Here is a 15756-nt window from a genome sequence, read left to right on the forward strand (position 1 = left end):
TAGGGTGCTTACTGGATTCGTTTATTTGGCAAATGTGTATGCATTCACCCTTCCTGCCTCCCTACTCCTTGCCTTCTTCCATTTCGTCTCTTATTTAACAAACATTGGAGGATGGATTACGGGCCAGGCATGTTCTAGGTGCTGGAGAAACAAAGGTGAGCAAAGTGGACAGTCTCTTCTCCTCTGAGGTCCCCGTTCTAGGGGGACGAGGAAGTCAGTACACAGATACATAAACAAGGTATTTCCAACTAGCGGTAAGAGATGTGGTAGAAATAAAACAGGGCAGGTGTGACAGACTGTAAAAGAATTTAAAGAAAAATATGGTTCTCCCTGGAGGGACTTACCAGCCACTCAGAGAAAATAAATCTCCATCACCAAACTACAGAACAAAACATGATGTGCACCATGGATAAACACTGTGGGGGCAACACAAGGTCTTCAAAGTCTGAGAAGACTTGGGTTCTGATTCCTGGCTGACTCCGTCTTGGCTGGGACTTAGGACAGCTGCTTGACCTTCGTGACCCAGTGCCGTGTCCATCCCTCTCCCTGAAGACTCCAGAGTCCACAAGGGCTTGGGGTTTCCAAGTTGAGAATTTGGAGAGAATGAGTCCCTGGGGGAGAAACTCTGATCTGCGGGAGGCAGAGACGTGACTGCTCCACTTGGCAACGTGCAGGGAGCACATAGCCTCGTGGGGTCAGCGCCAGGCGAGCATCTGTGCTGCAGGCGGGCAAGTCCCAGGAGGGTGAGGCGTGGGCAGAGCTGTGCTGGGAATCTGCCCTTGAGTTGGGCAGTCTGGCTTGCAAACAGCTGTGGCTGTGAACGTGTTGTAAATGTGGTGTGATTTCGCATGACTATGAACTTCAGAACTGTCAGGTCCTGCATCTCCAAGAAGATGTTGTTACCTCTCTCGGCCCAGGGGCATCTTTCCCTTCTCCGATATCATACTTAGGCCATTCACCCTGCGAATGAGATGATCTTGAGCCATGCTATTAAAAATCTTTTTATATCATAGGATTTAAAAATCAATTGGGGGGGGCACCTGAGTGGCTCAGTCGGTTGAGCATCTGACTTAGGTTCAGGTCATGAAATCACGGTTCGTGGGTTCGAGCCCCACGTCGGGCTCTGTGCTGACAGCTAGCTCAGAGCCTGGAGGCTGTTTCGGATTCTGTGTCTCCCTCTCTCTCTGACCCTCCCCTGCTCACGCTATCTCTCTCTCAGAAATAAATAAAACATTAAAAAAAAAAAGTTTAAAAAATCAATTTGGAGAGAGGGCGCCTGGGTAAGTTCAGTCAGTTAAACATCCAACTCTTGGTTTCAGCTCAGGTCATGATCTCACAGTCCCAGAGTTTGAGCCCTGCATCGGGCTCTGCACTGACAGCGCCTGCTTGGGATTCTCTCTCTCCCTCTCTCTGACTGTCCCATGCTCTCCCTCTCTCTCCAAATAAATAAACTTCTAAAAAATCAGTTTGGAACCACCATCCACTATAAGAAAAAATGAAAAGTCTGTGTTTTCTTACAGTTTCTTCATCCATTCATGCATTCATTCATGTATTCCTTCACTCCTTCACTCATTTTTTTTTCAGCCAGGACGCAGTTACCGTTTGTGTGAGAGCTCATGCTAAGAGCTGCAAGGAATTATCAATATTATAATGGCTTCATTTCAAAGGGAGTTTTTAAAGGGCTCGACAGACCCTGAGGGAATGAGGGATGCTCAGAAATTATAGACAGACATTTGTGTGTGGGGTGAGAAGGGGGTGGGAGGGGTGCATTGATACTGGGAGAAAAATCCCTCACTTTTCATGAGCTTCTCAAGGGGGCCTGTGGACCCTGATTAGGAAGCGTGGCTTCTGGCTAAATTCTGCATCAGTTTCTGCCCCCGCCGCAGCCTGAGACTGCTTGCTGAACTGGGGTATCCGCGCACCCCAAGTTCACTGCAACATTATGCACAATCGCCAAGACAGGGGAGAAACCTCCCTGTCCATTAGTGGATGAATGGATAACGATGGCTCCCTGGCTCCTGGCTCAGAGGCACTTTTGTTATTCTGAGTACTTCAGAGGTAGGAAGTTCATCGTGCGCCTCAGGAAGCCTGGGTTTAAGTTTTGGCAAAGCCATTGACTTTGAAGAAGCCATGTAACCTCTCTAGGCTGAAGTTTTCCTGGTTCGTAAAACAAAAAGAGCCAGTGAGCGGAGCTGAGGGATGATGGTGTATGAACATTTACTGAGCTCGTACTATTCACCCCAGTGCCAAGCTCACTTAACCTTCACACTCTCCCTTTTTTTTTTTAACTGTTTTATTTATTTCTAGGAGAGAGAGAGACAGCGTGAGCAGGGGAGGGTCAGAGAGAGAGGGGTCACAGACCGAAACAGGCTCCAGGCTCTGAGCTGGCAGTCAGCACAGAGCCCGACGCGGGGCTCGAACCCATGAACCGCGAGATCATGACCTAAGCGAAAGTCGGACGCTTAACCAACTAAGCCACCCAGGCGCCCCCACACTCTCCCTTTTTAACGGATAGGGGAACCCACACCCCAAGAGAAGGCTCCAGCCAACACATCCGGAGGCAGCAGCTCTGCAAACCCAAGTCTCACGACTCCAAAGTATAGGCGTGAAACCGCGACTATTGCTGCTTTGGGATCTGCTCTGTCTAGACGCTATGACTGTTATTATTGTCATTATTATTTGAATTAGTCATGCCTGGTCTGCACCCCTTCATTAAAGATATCTTGAAAAATGCCTTTCGCTGACTTACTTTCTGCTTTCAGGGGCCAGAACACCCGAATCCTGGGAAGAGTTTCAGTGCCCGAGGCTTTCCAAGACACTGTTACCTTCCAGACAGTGAGAAAGGGAGAAAGGTAAGAGCGGGGGCTTGGGGGCTGGGGGTGGGAGAGAGGATTTGCTTCTATGTCAGGGCCCTAGGTTTCGCTTCCTGCTGTGCACAGACTAAAGAGAGCTGAGTCTCTTTTCACTCTAGATGCACATGGGTAACAGGGTCATATTTGAGTCAACCGTAGGTAAAGGTGGATATGATTAGAATGTTTTCTTTTGCAGGGTAGCGGGAGGTCAGGGCTTTTTCCTCTCCGGGAGAACACTGGCAATAATTCATCAATTTTAGGATCCTTTCCCTGGGGCTTTGCTTCTTAGCAGCTGGTTCTGGGATCCACACCGGCGGCGGCACCTAGAAGCTTGGTAGAAATGTAGAACCTTGGGGCACCTGTGTGGCTCAGTCAATTAAGCATCATCCGGCTTTGACTCAGGTCATTATTTCATGGCTTTGTGGGTTCAAGCCCTGCATTGAGCTGCACTGACAACAAGGAGCCTTCTTGGGATTCTCTGTCTCTGTCTCTCTGCCCCTCTCCGACTTGTACAATCTTTGTCTCTCTCAAAATGAGTAAATAAACTTTTTTTTTTTTAAATGCAGAACCTTAGAACCTCCTTCATTTTAACAAGATCCCAGGTGATCTGACAGCACATTCAAGCTTCGTGGGCACTACTCCAGGGCAGGGATCTTAATTTGTGGGAGATTAATCTTTTTTTAAACGTACTTTTGTATTCTATGACTTTCCCAAAAAATCAGTGGGTTTCTGGATTCCCAGCAATTCAGTGGTTCTATGAATTGTGAAATTAGAATAAAATCTTTATGTTCACTTTTCTGTGGCTTTGGCCAGAAAAGGATTGGATTTTCAAAACCTTCCCTGATCTCAACAAGGAAAAGATCCATTAATCTAAGGGGGTGTCTTGCCCCTTCTTGGGGGGTGCAGTGGGACAGGAAGTGAGTTTTAGCTAGCTTTCTCTAGGCCCTGCTGTGTAACAGTGTCAGTCTCAGAGGCTGACTTCAGCAAACGCTGATTCTCATGCACGTTGCACGGCAGCGGCTGTGGCTTCTGTGGCTGCTCCGTGTCCTGGAGCCCAGGCTGATGGAGCAGCCTTTCTGTGGTCCTTGCCCTTCTTCTAGAAGGGGGCAGAGGATCAAGAGGGAATCTGAGTGGAATGGCAGACCTCAGCCAGTCGTGGGCGCCACACAAGCAACAGGGTCATGAACTGCCCACAAGGCGGCCCCTGTGGTCACATGGCAAAGAGCATGGGTGTGCTCTGTTACGGAGGTGAAAGCTGATAGTTCGGAACAGTGAGAAAATCAACCACATCATGAAGACATACCCAGTGTGGGGTCCTCAGATCAGAAGTCAGGACCAGTCCTGATACCTGTTTGCCTTGAGCCCCGGCTCTACACAGTCCCAGCCGCTGGCTAAACGTGTCCACTGTGAAGTCCTATTGCTAACCCTTGACTCCTCTGGCCGAGAGCTGCCCCTCTCTCTTCCAGGCCTGCCTCGTCTTGTTAATGACATACCCAGAATCCCTGGGGCCCATATTGGACACGTTAGTCAACCTTGGACCCTCGCTCTGAGCCACCACCCCACTGGCTTACTTCCCAGTGAACTGCCCGCCAAACCACGTGACTCCTTTCCAAATCCTGCCACACCCACCTAATAAATACCTTTTTCTTTAAGTTTATCTATTTATTTTGAAAGAGAGAGAGAGAAAACACAAGCAGGGGAGGGGCAGAGAGAGTAAATACATTTTTCTTTAAGTTTATCTATTTATTTTGAGAGATAGAGAGAGAAAGCACAAGCAGGGGAGGGGCAGAGAGAGAGGAAGAGAGAGAGAATCCCAGGCAGCCTTCACACTGTCAGTGCAGAGCCTGATGCAGGTGCTCACAAACCATGAGCTGACATCAAGAGTCAGATGCTTAACTCACTGAGCCACCCAGGTGCCCCCTAAATAGTTTCATCTTTTACTTCCCACCATGTTAGGTATCCTAAAATACAGTGTCTACCACAAAACTTTTTTGTTGAAAAGAAATAAAGTAGAAAAAACCCAAAAAGTTGTTCTGAAATCTCTCCTTCTTTACAAAGTACAGCCTTCTCAGCTTGGCATACAAGACCTACTACTGGGGGTCAGAACCTTCCCCTCTCCCTAATTCCTCACCTTTATCCTTCACATCTGCTGATCTGGGACCCTAACCTTGGGCTTTTGCACAGAGAGGTAATAGGAGCCTGGGTTTTGGAGCCAAACTGGCCTGGGTTCGAGTTCTACATTTGCAATTTACCAGATGTGGGGGCTGGCAGGAAAATTAACATTCTGAGGTCTTAGTTTCCAGATTCATACAACAGCGGTGATGATTCCTATCTGTGTGGACAGGATGTTGTTAAGAATTAAGTGAAAGTAGCATTTGAAAAGTGCCCCACATGACAACTGTGGCTATACTTACAGATGCCGTGGCTCCCATTCATTTACTGTGTCTACTTGTCCTTTTCTGTTAATGGACAGTTGACCCTTAAACAACTCGGGGTTAGAGGTGCTGACCTCCATCCTCCCGAATCTGATATCCACATATAACTTTAACTCCCCCAAAACTTAACCACTAATAGTCTACTGTTGACTAGAAGCCTTGCTGATAACATAGCCAGCCAGTTAACACGTATTTTGTATATTATGTGTATGATATACTGTATTCTTACAATAAAGCAAGCTAGCCAAAAGGAGATGTTACTAAGAAAATTGTAGGTCCTGTACTGTGAAAATATTTACTGTACTGTTAAAAAAAAAAAAAAAAAAAAAAAAGACCATGTAGGAGTGCCTGGGTGGCTCAGTCGGTTGAGCATCTGACTTCAGCTCAGGTCATGATCTCACCGCTTGTGGGTTCGAGCCCCGAATCAGGCTCTGTGCTGACAGCTCAGAGCCTAGAGCCTGCTTCAGATTCTGTGTCTCGCCCTCTCTCTGCCCCTCCCCTGCTCATGCTCTGTCTCTCTCTGTTTCTCAATAAGTAAATGTTTAAAAAAAAAAAAAAAAAGACCACGTGTAAGTGCACCTGCATAGTTCAAACCCGTGTTGTTCAGGGTCAGCTGTATTCACCCCCCCGCTCCTCTGACAGTTCAGAATCATCTCCCCCCATGAATTCTATATGGACCCACATCTAAGAGTCAACAGAGTAGTGACTCAGCCCATGGACTGCAAGGTCAGACAGTCCTGAAGTCAAGGCCCCCGTCTGCCAGGTACTAGCTGTATGAACAGGGCAAGTCTTTATCTTCTGAGCTTCTTCATGTGTAGAAAGGAGACAATGAGAATACTGGTCTTATCAAATTGTTGTAACTAGTACATGACCCAGGGCTTGCTACATCGTAAGTAAACCCACGGGAGAGGGTCGATCGGATTTCTGCCATATGCCATTGCCATTACTACTGCTATAACAGTTCCCCGCCTCCAGCCCACACCGGGTCGGCGGCCATTCTTTTTTTGAATCCAGGTTATTTTTATCGGGTCCCTTCTTCAGGCTGGACAGGGTGTTAGGTAGTTGACTTGCTCAACAACCATTTTTTAAACTTTAGCTGAATTAGAATGCTCTGTAAGCCTGAATGCCGCTCTGGGCCACACCTATGAAATAGAGACAATAACAGCCCCTGTCGGATCTGCTTCCACGTGTGGTTGTGAGGACCTGGTGGGCAAATAAATATGAAATAGCCTGGTAGAAGTCACCCCACTTCAACCATGTCGTTAGCTGTGGGCGCACTAATACCACGTTCAGGGAGTGGAGGGAATGGGGCGGAGGCCACAGTTTCAGAAGCTCTTGGATCACAAGTGCCTTGAATTCCTAGATCCTGTCCTTTTAGCCACAGTGCTGGTAGCTGACGTTTATTGAGATGTGGGTGCCAGGCACTGCTATGAAAGTCCTCGTAACATTTTGCAGATCAGAGCATTGCCATTTTGTATGTAAGGAAATTAAGGCTCAGAGAGGTGACAGAATATGACCGAGGTCACACAGGTAGTTGGTGACAGATCCAAGACTTTACCTTGTGGCTCCCTGACTCCACCCCCAAGCTCTTTCTATTCACTGTGCCACTGGGGGCATTGTGATGTCAGAAGACCCTTGGGAAGACCCTACCATCAAGGCAGAGTCTTTGACCAACACTGAATGTCTGCCTTTGGTCTCCTGCCCCTACATGCTCAGGTGCTGAAGCTGCTGCTTGTGGCCTGGGATCGCCGCCTCATCTTTGCCATCGGTACGTCCAGCACCACGGGCGAGTCAGACACCGTCATCTGGAATGAGGTCCACCACAAGACAGAGTTTGGCTCGAATCTCACGGGTCACGGCTACCCAGATGCCAATTACCTGGATAACGTGCTGGCTGAACTGGCTGCCCAGGGCATCTCCGAGGACAGCACTACCCAGGAGAAGGACTGAGCTGGAGGGTCTTTAGGCCAGGAGGGGCCGTGGGGGCCACAGGCAGGAAGTGGGAGAATCGAGATGGAAGTTGGTGCCACGCCCTCGCAGCTCCCTCATCTCCCCCTGTGTCCTGTCCCCGTCCCCCATCCCTCCCGGCCACAGAGGGGAGGGAGATTGAATAAGGTGATGTCACTCATAAACCTCATCCACCACAAAGGGGACATGGGATGAGGGCCATCCTCGGTCTGTTCCCATGGAGTTTTCGGTGCTGGGTAGGCAAGAACCCCCACCCCCACCCCCCTAAGCAGGGGTCATGGTCAGCACACTTGGGGTATGGACAGCACACGGGCACTCCATACCCTGGCCTTGTGAAGCCTGAGGTTCAACACCTCAGCTGGCTTCTTGCTGCTTCCACTCTGCTTTGAGAGCGGAGTTTCTGCTTTTCTCTCCTCCTCCGGAGGCGAGGAGCTCTCACTGTGCAAGATTGGGGGGCAAAGGGGTGAACCGTTAAACTGCTGTGACATCAGATATTTGATGCCTCGGTGTACAGCGAGGAAGCACTTCTCACCAAGAGGGTCAGAGAGGCAAAGGCTCCTGGGAGCACACTCTGCTCTCATAATAGCCCTTGGCCTCTCTGGGCCCTCCGTCCTCACATCTTCAACCTGTCCAAAGAGGCATCTGGTTCTCTCGTGTGGATGGACGGACTCTGGGATCCCTCTCTGGGTTGGCATCCCATGATGTTTCCAGCCCCTCTCTGATCAGACCAGAGTCTGCATCCCACTTAGCATCTGAACTGTCCTCAGGGAGAGGAGCCCGTAGCCTTCTTCCCAACTCATCCCAGACCAGCTCAGAGATTCCATGAGTTTCATCAAGTCACTGTGAGTAGAGCCCATGCTGGGCTCTGTGCCATCTTTGTATGCACATAAGTGTGTGTGTGCGTGCGAGTGTGCACCACTGGGCCAGGTTGGTGGACAGTCCCATCCTGTTCTCCTGTTGTTTTTTTGTATTTTTTTTGCAAACTGTCAAACTCCAGCTGTGATAGGGATCAAACAGCCAGGCCATGGTTCCTTGACTTTCTTCACCCTTTGCTGACCCATTCCCACAGTAAACTTGGACCCAGATAGTAACAATCATTCCTCTTGCTAGATGCCCCAGGGAACAGGGCTTGGGGAGAAGTGTCAGGGGAGGGCTGGACTGACCCCCTTTTATATCTCTTTCAAGATTGGATCTAAAACCAGTCCGTCCAGTCTTGTTTCTATGAGGGCTTCGGTCTGTCTCCATGCACCCTTGCTAATCAGAGCCCAGAGGTGGTGCTGGGCCCCTCACCTGTTACAGATTGACCTAGAGCATGGAGGGAGCCTTTTTAGCTCATTCCTAACAGGATTGGGACCACATCATGCATGGTCCAGTCCAACCTGCATTTGGGTTGTGTCCCAAGACCCTGTCTGTCCCCTCCCCAACATTCCTCTTGTTTTTCGCTTCCCTTCAGGAATGAATTGGGGGTCAGGGAGGAGAGAAGGGGGATCAAGAAAGGAAACCCAATTCCCCCTTTGAAAGTGGGTTCTTTGAACTATGTGTTTGGGGGAAGTTCCTCTGGATACTAATTTGAATTTATATACCTCATGTTTTGGGGGTTTGACGTATATATATCCATATATATTTCATAATATTTGGAAGGTTTTTGATGCTAGAAAAATGGAAACAAAAGAACCTTCAAAAACGGTACTTAAGTTAGAACCTGAAGCCAGGCTTTCCCGAGAGCTGGCTGCGTAGCCCCTTGCTGTGTGCCTACAGCCATTTTGGCATTGGTGTGGCCAGTGGATTCACCAGTTCCTTGGGAGGTGCTGGTGCTGAGCCTTCCCTTGTTCTCTGAATGGCTGTCGGGGTGCTGCCTGGCTCCAGCAGGGGGAGCTCTGATGGGAGGAATCGTCCCTGACATCTCAGTGCCCGTGTCTCCGGTCAGCCGGCCACCATCTTCTCTCACCAGTGGACCAGGGGATTGGGTGCGAGTCCACTGCACCACAGGGCACAGTTTCCTGCCAGTCGGGAGGAAACACTTGAACTCAACAGAAAAGACATGGCTGTGGCATTTAATATCACACCCCGTGCCCTTGGCCAGGCCACCCTGTTCCAGAGATCATTGAAGAGCCTCACTGTACACCTAGTACCATCTCCGCCCTTCAGCACCTGGGCCAAGTGTCTGATGCGGAGCTTCTCACCCACAGGGATGAAGAAACAGATCGAGGGTCAGTGCATAGAAACACCCAACTGTGGAGCAGGAGGTGGGGAAGAAGAAAATAAGCTTTGACACCTGGCCATGGGCAGTGGGGAGAGGCTGATTTCCATGCATCGGGCAGGAGGTATGGGCAGGGAAGGGGACTCAGAATGAATAAAGCAGGCCAGGGGGAATACCACTTCGAGGGTAAGTCTTCATACCTTCAAGACCTTCCCCCTAGGATGCTGACTGTCTACACCCTCGTTCTTTTCCTCCCCGAGGATGCTCAATAAGGGTGACTGCCTCCTCGTGTTGCCCTTCTGTGGGGCTTTCTGGGCAGAAGGATCTTGAATTTTCTTTTAACACTGTGCCAGGCAGGGCGGGGGGGGGGAGGAGAAGTCGGGGGGAGGCAGCCTAGAAAAGCAAGGTCTCCGGCGAGTTGAGCACCCCGCCAGCAGAGGTCCTGAGCATCCACCCCTGGGACCCGGGACGTTTCCCTACCAGTGCTGCTCCTGCCACATTCGCTGGGCTGCACAGGGCACCCCATGCCTGGCTTGTCATGGCCAGACCACCAGCTGCCTGGTTTCTCCCTTCCTGAGTCTCCAGGAATGACAAATGGGATTGCAGACAAACTCTGTCAGATGCCCGTCCCTTAGACGTTAATTGTGTATACGTGGTTGTGCGTGCCTTCGTGTTTCATACCCTTCCTCCCCCACCCGCCGTTTTGTAGAACTTGGACTTTCTCTGTGGTTTTATACTTGGTCAAAAGTACGCGTCCTGGTATTGCACTGTTGTGTGCATGGGGGTGGTGGGGGGAGGCCCTGCGTGGTACAGGAAGGGGCTCCGTCGCCTTCCCTTGTCCGTGGTCACTGGCATTTGGGTGGGGGTTTTCTGGGAGAGGGAAGGTGAATGTCCTAAGATAAATCCCTGTGACCGGTATGTTGTGAAGTCCCTTGGTGTTGCTCTGTGAGAGGACATCGCCACCTGGTGCTCATGAGGTGTATGTGCAGAACAATAAATGGCAAATGAACAACCACAAATTGCCGTTCCCCTTCTGCTTTTTGTAGGTCAGGGCACCTAACTATGAGGCATTTGGGGCACCTCACCCAGTCTGGGAGCAACCACAACCCCTTCCACTGATTGGGGGCGGGGGATTCCCTTCTTTCTTCCCCTCCCCCCCATCTTTCGCACCCACACATTTGACCAAGGGACTTGGCCTGACTGCTTGTTCCTCTCAAGAAAGAGACCGCATGGCAGCAGAAATGTAAGTGAATCTGTGGGGAAAAGACCGTCTTAAAACACATGAATGTTTGCTTTTTACAGTGCCCAGCGCCCAAGGACAATGTAGTGTAGCTTTCAATAGTTGACCAGCTGTTGAGTGTCAAATACATGTGTAGTAGTGATCATCCCGATGCTCACACAAACACAAAATGCAGACGCAAAGCTCCCTTTGGCACCCACATGTGACTCTATTTCTGAGAGTCTAGGGAGTGTGGTTTTGGTGGAAGCCAGGGTTAGTCCTCCCACAGCACCAAGAGCTCACGGATCAGGAAAGCAGAGCCTGTGAACTCTCCGCTCTCTGGGTCCTGACTTTGCAAAAATGATGATTGCAAACTGCAAAGCCCTGCGTTCTCATTTCCTGTGGATGCACAGCCGGACAGTGTTCCTTAAGTACACATTTTAAATGCATAGTTATGCATAATTCTGTGAGAAACAGAAATCTGTGAAGAGTTTTTCTTTCCAAGGGCAGTTAACGCAAAGTCCGGCAACCTATAGCTGGACCGTTGTCTCTCTGACTCCATAATCTTTAAGGCATTTGTGGGAAATTTGCAGGAAAGTGGATAGCTCAGCTGAAATTTACCCACAAGACACCCAGAGGTTTAAGAGAATATTTTAATGCTTAAGAGGCAGGGTTCAAAGAACAGGATGTAGAAATCAGTGCCTGTGGCTGGCCGGCCGGGGGGAGCAGGGTTCACCTTCTGTGACTCGCTTCGGACTCACCGTGGGAGGCGGACAAGGACCCCCTTCCCGCCTTCCCACAGGCTGGGATGTTCAGGCTCCTCAGAAGGACTTCTGTGAACCTAAGCTCTCCGCTGTGAATGTTAACGAGGCGAGGACACATTATCCTTCATGAAACGAACTCATTAGTGACATTTGACTTGGCGAAGAGATGTACAACTATTAGAAAGGTTATGGAGAAGGGGCACCTGGCTGGCTCTGTCAGTAGAGTATGTGACTCTTGATCTCAGAGTCGTGAGTTTGAGCCCCACGTTGGAGGTAGAGTTTACTTAATAAAAAAGAAAATTTTTAAAAGATGTCATGGAGAAGTATTAATAGACTCACCCTAATCATTATAATTCGACATTGGTATTAAAATTGGGCAAAGCCCCAAATGCCAGGTAACAGGCACACACCCTGCTAGATGCCTGAGGGAAGTCAGCCTGGGACTGAAACACATGTGTCATAGTGGATGTTGGGCGCCTTTTTGGTTTCATTTAAAGACAGGGATTTGGTCATGTCAGTCTTTTTTCTGCCGGAAAACAAAACAAAACAAAAGAAACAAAGGTAGGATACATAATTGGTGGTTTCTACTCTGTTTTGGTTTTAGGGAGGAAATAATACTTGGGTGTGGGCTTATTTTGACTTCTTACATTTTTCCCTGTCTCCTGCCCCTAGAAAAATAGAGACCTATTGTCTGAATGTAGTGTGTGCATGTCTATGGGTGTGTGTGTGTGTGTGTGTGTGTGTGTTTGGGGGAGCTGCGGGTGGGGGTGTGTTTGGGGGTGCATGTGTTGGGGGCATGGGAGTTATGGATGCATGCACATGTGTATTTGGGGGTGTGTACATGCAATACAGGGACGGGAAGGGGAAGGGCCACTCATGGAAAAAGAAAGGGCAGTGCTCTGGTAATAGAGACCAAGAAAATGTAACGCTTGTTTTACCCAAATCTGCAGCTCCATCCGCCAGGTTGGAGGAAAGAATTCCAGTTACCCTGAGCACCAGGATCTTTTCCAATTTTCACCCTTTCTCTCCTCACACCTTGTCTCCAAACCATCCTTTCTCCATTGACCCTCTGATAGAAGATTATAAGTTAAAATCTTTTTTTGAGGACTTCACGACACTAGTCTGAAGGCCAAGAGAGAGCTCGTGTAAGTCTGAATTGTGGCTGGAAAGGGGGAAAACGTGGACTTGGTAGAGATAATATCTTTCTGTTCAGATATGGTTGGAGGGCCCAGTCCATCAGGGCAGAGCCCTCTAAGCTGAAAATCGTGGCACTTCCCGTGTCTTCTAGGGGATCATTCAGCCTCCAGGAGTATGAAATCCAGAGAGATTTAAAAGAAACAAAACAAAACAAAACAGAACAGAACAGAGGGAGGGTAACACGTACAGGCAGAAATTCTTATAGCTCATGAATCGGAAACTGTGGCCGACCTCAGATTAAATGCATGTCTCCAAATCCAAAGATCACCATGCCCCCTCCTCTCTTTTCACGTATAGATATTCAGGTGAAGATAATCCATGACGCACACAGAAAAAAGACACCCCCTTTGTGTTCTAGCCCCTTCCCCGCCCCCCCCCCCCATGACCAATGACTTGCGCGCTCCTCCCCTACCCCAACCCCTGTCCACAGAGCTCTCTGTTTATTTCCTGGCCCAGGGCCCTAAGGAAGTCACAAAGTTATACCTGCTTTTCGTTGCACCTGCCACTCCAGTCCTCAGGCAGGCAGAAGTGGGGAGAGAAGGAGGGAGAGGCAGGTTTGCAGCTCTGGCCAGAGGTGGGAGAAATGTCTCCTGGGACAGACTTAAGCAGGACTCTGCTCCCGCTCTTGGCTGGGGGCATCTCCAGGCGCTGCCAGGCCTGCGGCCAAACTCTGCGTCTCGTCCTCCAAGGCCTGGTATTCCCTCTTCTTGTACTTCCGGGTGCCGTAGATGGCCAGGGTGATGGCGGCCGCCAGGACAGCGGTGACCCCCACTGTGACCCCGGCGGCCGCCCCTCCGGACAGACCGCTGCCATCCCCACGGATGACCCTCATGGCCCTGCGTAGCTCTAACGGCTCCCCCAGCCTCCACTGGTGGGTCTCAGAATCCTTGATCCAGGAGCTTGCAGTCTCACTGTTGGTCACCATGACGGTGTTGGTGGCAGCCTGACTCATGAGGGGTGGCCGGGTGTACGGTGGCAGCCTGGCAGGGGGCAGAGTCCCTCCCGTGAACAGCCCCGCCTTGACACAGTAGGACACTTGGCACCCGTCACTGATGATTGCGAGGTGTTGGCTGAAGCCCCCGGGACACTTTCTTAGAGAAGGTGCCTCTAAATCTCTGGATAGGGCAGCATTCACCAAGGGGTTCCCGACTGTGCAGCTAAAGAACCCACCAAAGGGGGCCGAAAACCTGTAGCCCAGCTCATAGTCCTGAGAGGCACATACCTTGAGGTTTTCAAAGAGTCTCAGTGGAAAATAGCCAGGTGGACACGACTGTGCATTCGTCAGAGGGTTTACGCTCTTACCGCTGAAGAGGCCCCCGAAAAGCAGTCCTGAGTTTTCTGGTATCTGCCCACTGGCCACACACCAAAAAGCCCTAAATTCAGCCTTCGCCACCCGGAACACGTCTTCGCACACCGTCTTGCAGAAGACGAGGAAGGTGCACCTCCGCAGGCACTCCAGGTGGTTGTAACCCTCCTCATGAACCTGGGACAGCAGGTTGATTGAGGAGTAGCCAGAGGGGCAGGAGAAATCGCCAGTGAGCGGATTCTTCTGCTCCAGGTTTTGGCAGAGTTGGACAAACTCCTTCCCAGAGAGCTGGGCGCATTCCTGATAAACTCCCCCAAAGGAGAAATTGGTCATTTTTCCCTCGCAAGAGCCATCATCAGTGTTGGCCTGAAAATTGAAGTTGGGCGAATTGACATCTGTGCACCCAGGGTAGGTGTTGAAGGCGTAATAGTGTCTCACAGCAGCCTCCACCGTCCTGGACAGCTTCTTCACGAGCGGCCCCGGCAACTCGGGCAGCATGTTGGGGTTGACGAAGAAGTGCAGGGGCAGGCCGTCGCGATCAATGGCCACCAAGTGGTTGGCGATGCCTTGCTGCCAGGCCTGAAGGGTGATGCCCGGGTAAAAAGGAAGCCCTCCGATGCTCTGCACCCTGGAGTTGGTTCGGTTAGAGAGGTAGCTCTTGGTGAGGGCGTTCTGTGAGGTGTACTTCTCCTCAAATTTGAAGTTCACGACGTCCAAAAAGGCAGCGCCAGCGGATGAGGTCAGGGCAATGCGGCTGCTCTGGCTGTCCTGCAGGAACGAGGCTCGGATATGGTCCTCCTGGATGAGAGCAGCCCCGGCACCCACACTGGTGATGACATGGGTGCCGTAGTTGAGGACCAGCAGTTCTGCCAGGTAGGTGGCCATCCGCGTCTGGTTGTTCTCCAGGTGATCAGAGATGTCCAAGAGCTGCTTCGTAAACCCCCTGCTGAGCTTTGAAGCTGGGTTGATGTTGACTGTGTAGATCAGGTTTCTCACCTGAACCCGGGTCGTTATGGCTTGGTCGTTCACTTGAAGGGTCTTCATCTTCTGGAAATCAGAGGAGAACTTGCCATTGACCTTGGAAAAAAGGGAGAGCTCCAGGTTGATGGAGTAGGAGGTGCTGCTCTGGTAATTCACCCAGGACTCCAGGATTTCGGAGTTCATCTCCAGGTTGCTCTGTTTCTGGGCGATGCTGATGACCTGGTCGGGGATGATGTACTGTCCATCCTCTGTGGTCTTGCAGCTCCTGTAAGTCAGGTCCATCACCCGTCCCATGTCCACATTCCGCAGGTTATCCCAGCCCCCTCCGGGTAAGACTTCCAGAACAGGTAGTTTTAAGGCATTCCTGCATTTTTGAAATGTAGTCTCATCTGTCTCGCCCAGAGGCTCATCCGCTTGAGCCCATGCTACCAATGCCCACAAGAGGATAGCACCCCTGAGGCCGTTCATGGCTCAGACAGCCCCGGCCACCCGCCAGCCCTAAGCAGCGGCCAGCGAGCTTGGCGCAAACTGAACAGATGAGAAAGAAGGCAGTTGCTGATACAAAATACACACAGCAGCTCTCCTAAAGCCACCAGTTCCTCTTTGGGCTGCTCTAATTGCAAAACGGGGAAATGAGAATCAGATGGAATACTAAGGTCCATCATGACTTTGAGGAAATCAAGTTGTACTAGCTATATCCTTACCAGTTAACCACCCTCACTGCCCACCTCTCCCCAGCCCCCAGCCCCAGGCTCGTTCCACAGCTGTGGGGGGCTCTCAGAAAAAGTGCGACCACATGTCTTAGCGCTTCCTCCATGGGAGATTTCCGGCTTT

At 50.5% G+C, this 15756-nt stretch overlaps 2 protein-coding genes across 2 annotated transcripts in view; one reads left to right on the forward strand and one right to left on the reverse strand.

Annotated features, from left to right (window-relative positions):
- Positions 1-9809, forward strand: part of DTX4 (deltex E3 ubiquitin ligase 4) — a 35059-nt gene extending 25250 nt beyond the window's left edge. Inside the window, exons 8-9 of the mRNA XM_039245117.1 lie at positions 2763-2852; positions 7004-9809. Coding sequence (XP_039101048.1) covers positions 2763-2852; positions 7004-7237 — 324 coding nt within the window. The 3' untranslated portion in view covers positions 7238-9809. The remainder of the gene's footprint in view (positions 1-2762; positions 2853-7003) is intronic.
- A 3249-nt stretch (positions 9810-13058) lies between these two features.
- On the reverse strand, positions 13059-15445 carry MPEG1 (macrophage expressed 1). The gene has a single exon (XM_039245062.1). It carries the CDS (start codon positions 15388-15390, stop codon positions 13237-13239), a length of 2154 nt encoding a protein of 717 aa, XP_039100993.1. The 5' UTR covers positions 15391-15445; the 3' UTR covers positions 13059-13236.
- Positions 15446-15756: the final 311 nt, after the last annotated feature.

This window comes from Hyaena hyaena, unplaced genomic scaffold (genome assembly GCF_003009895.1).
Source record: "Hyaena hyaena isolate Hyena2069 unplaced genomic scaffold, ASM300989v1 scaffold_252, whole genome shotgun sequence".
NCBI lineage: Eukaryota > Metazoa > Chordata > Mammalia > Carnivora > Hyaenidae > Hyaena > Hyaena hyaena.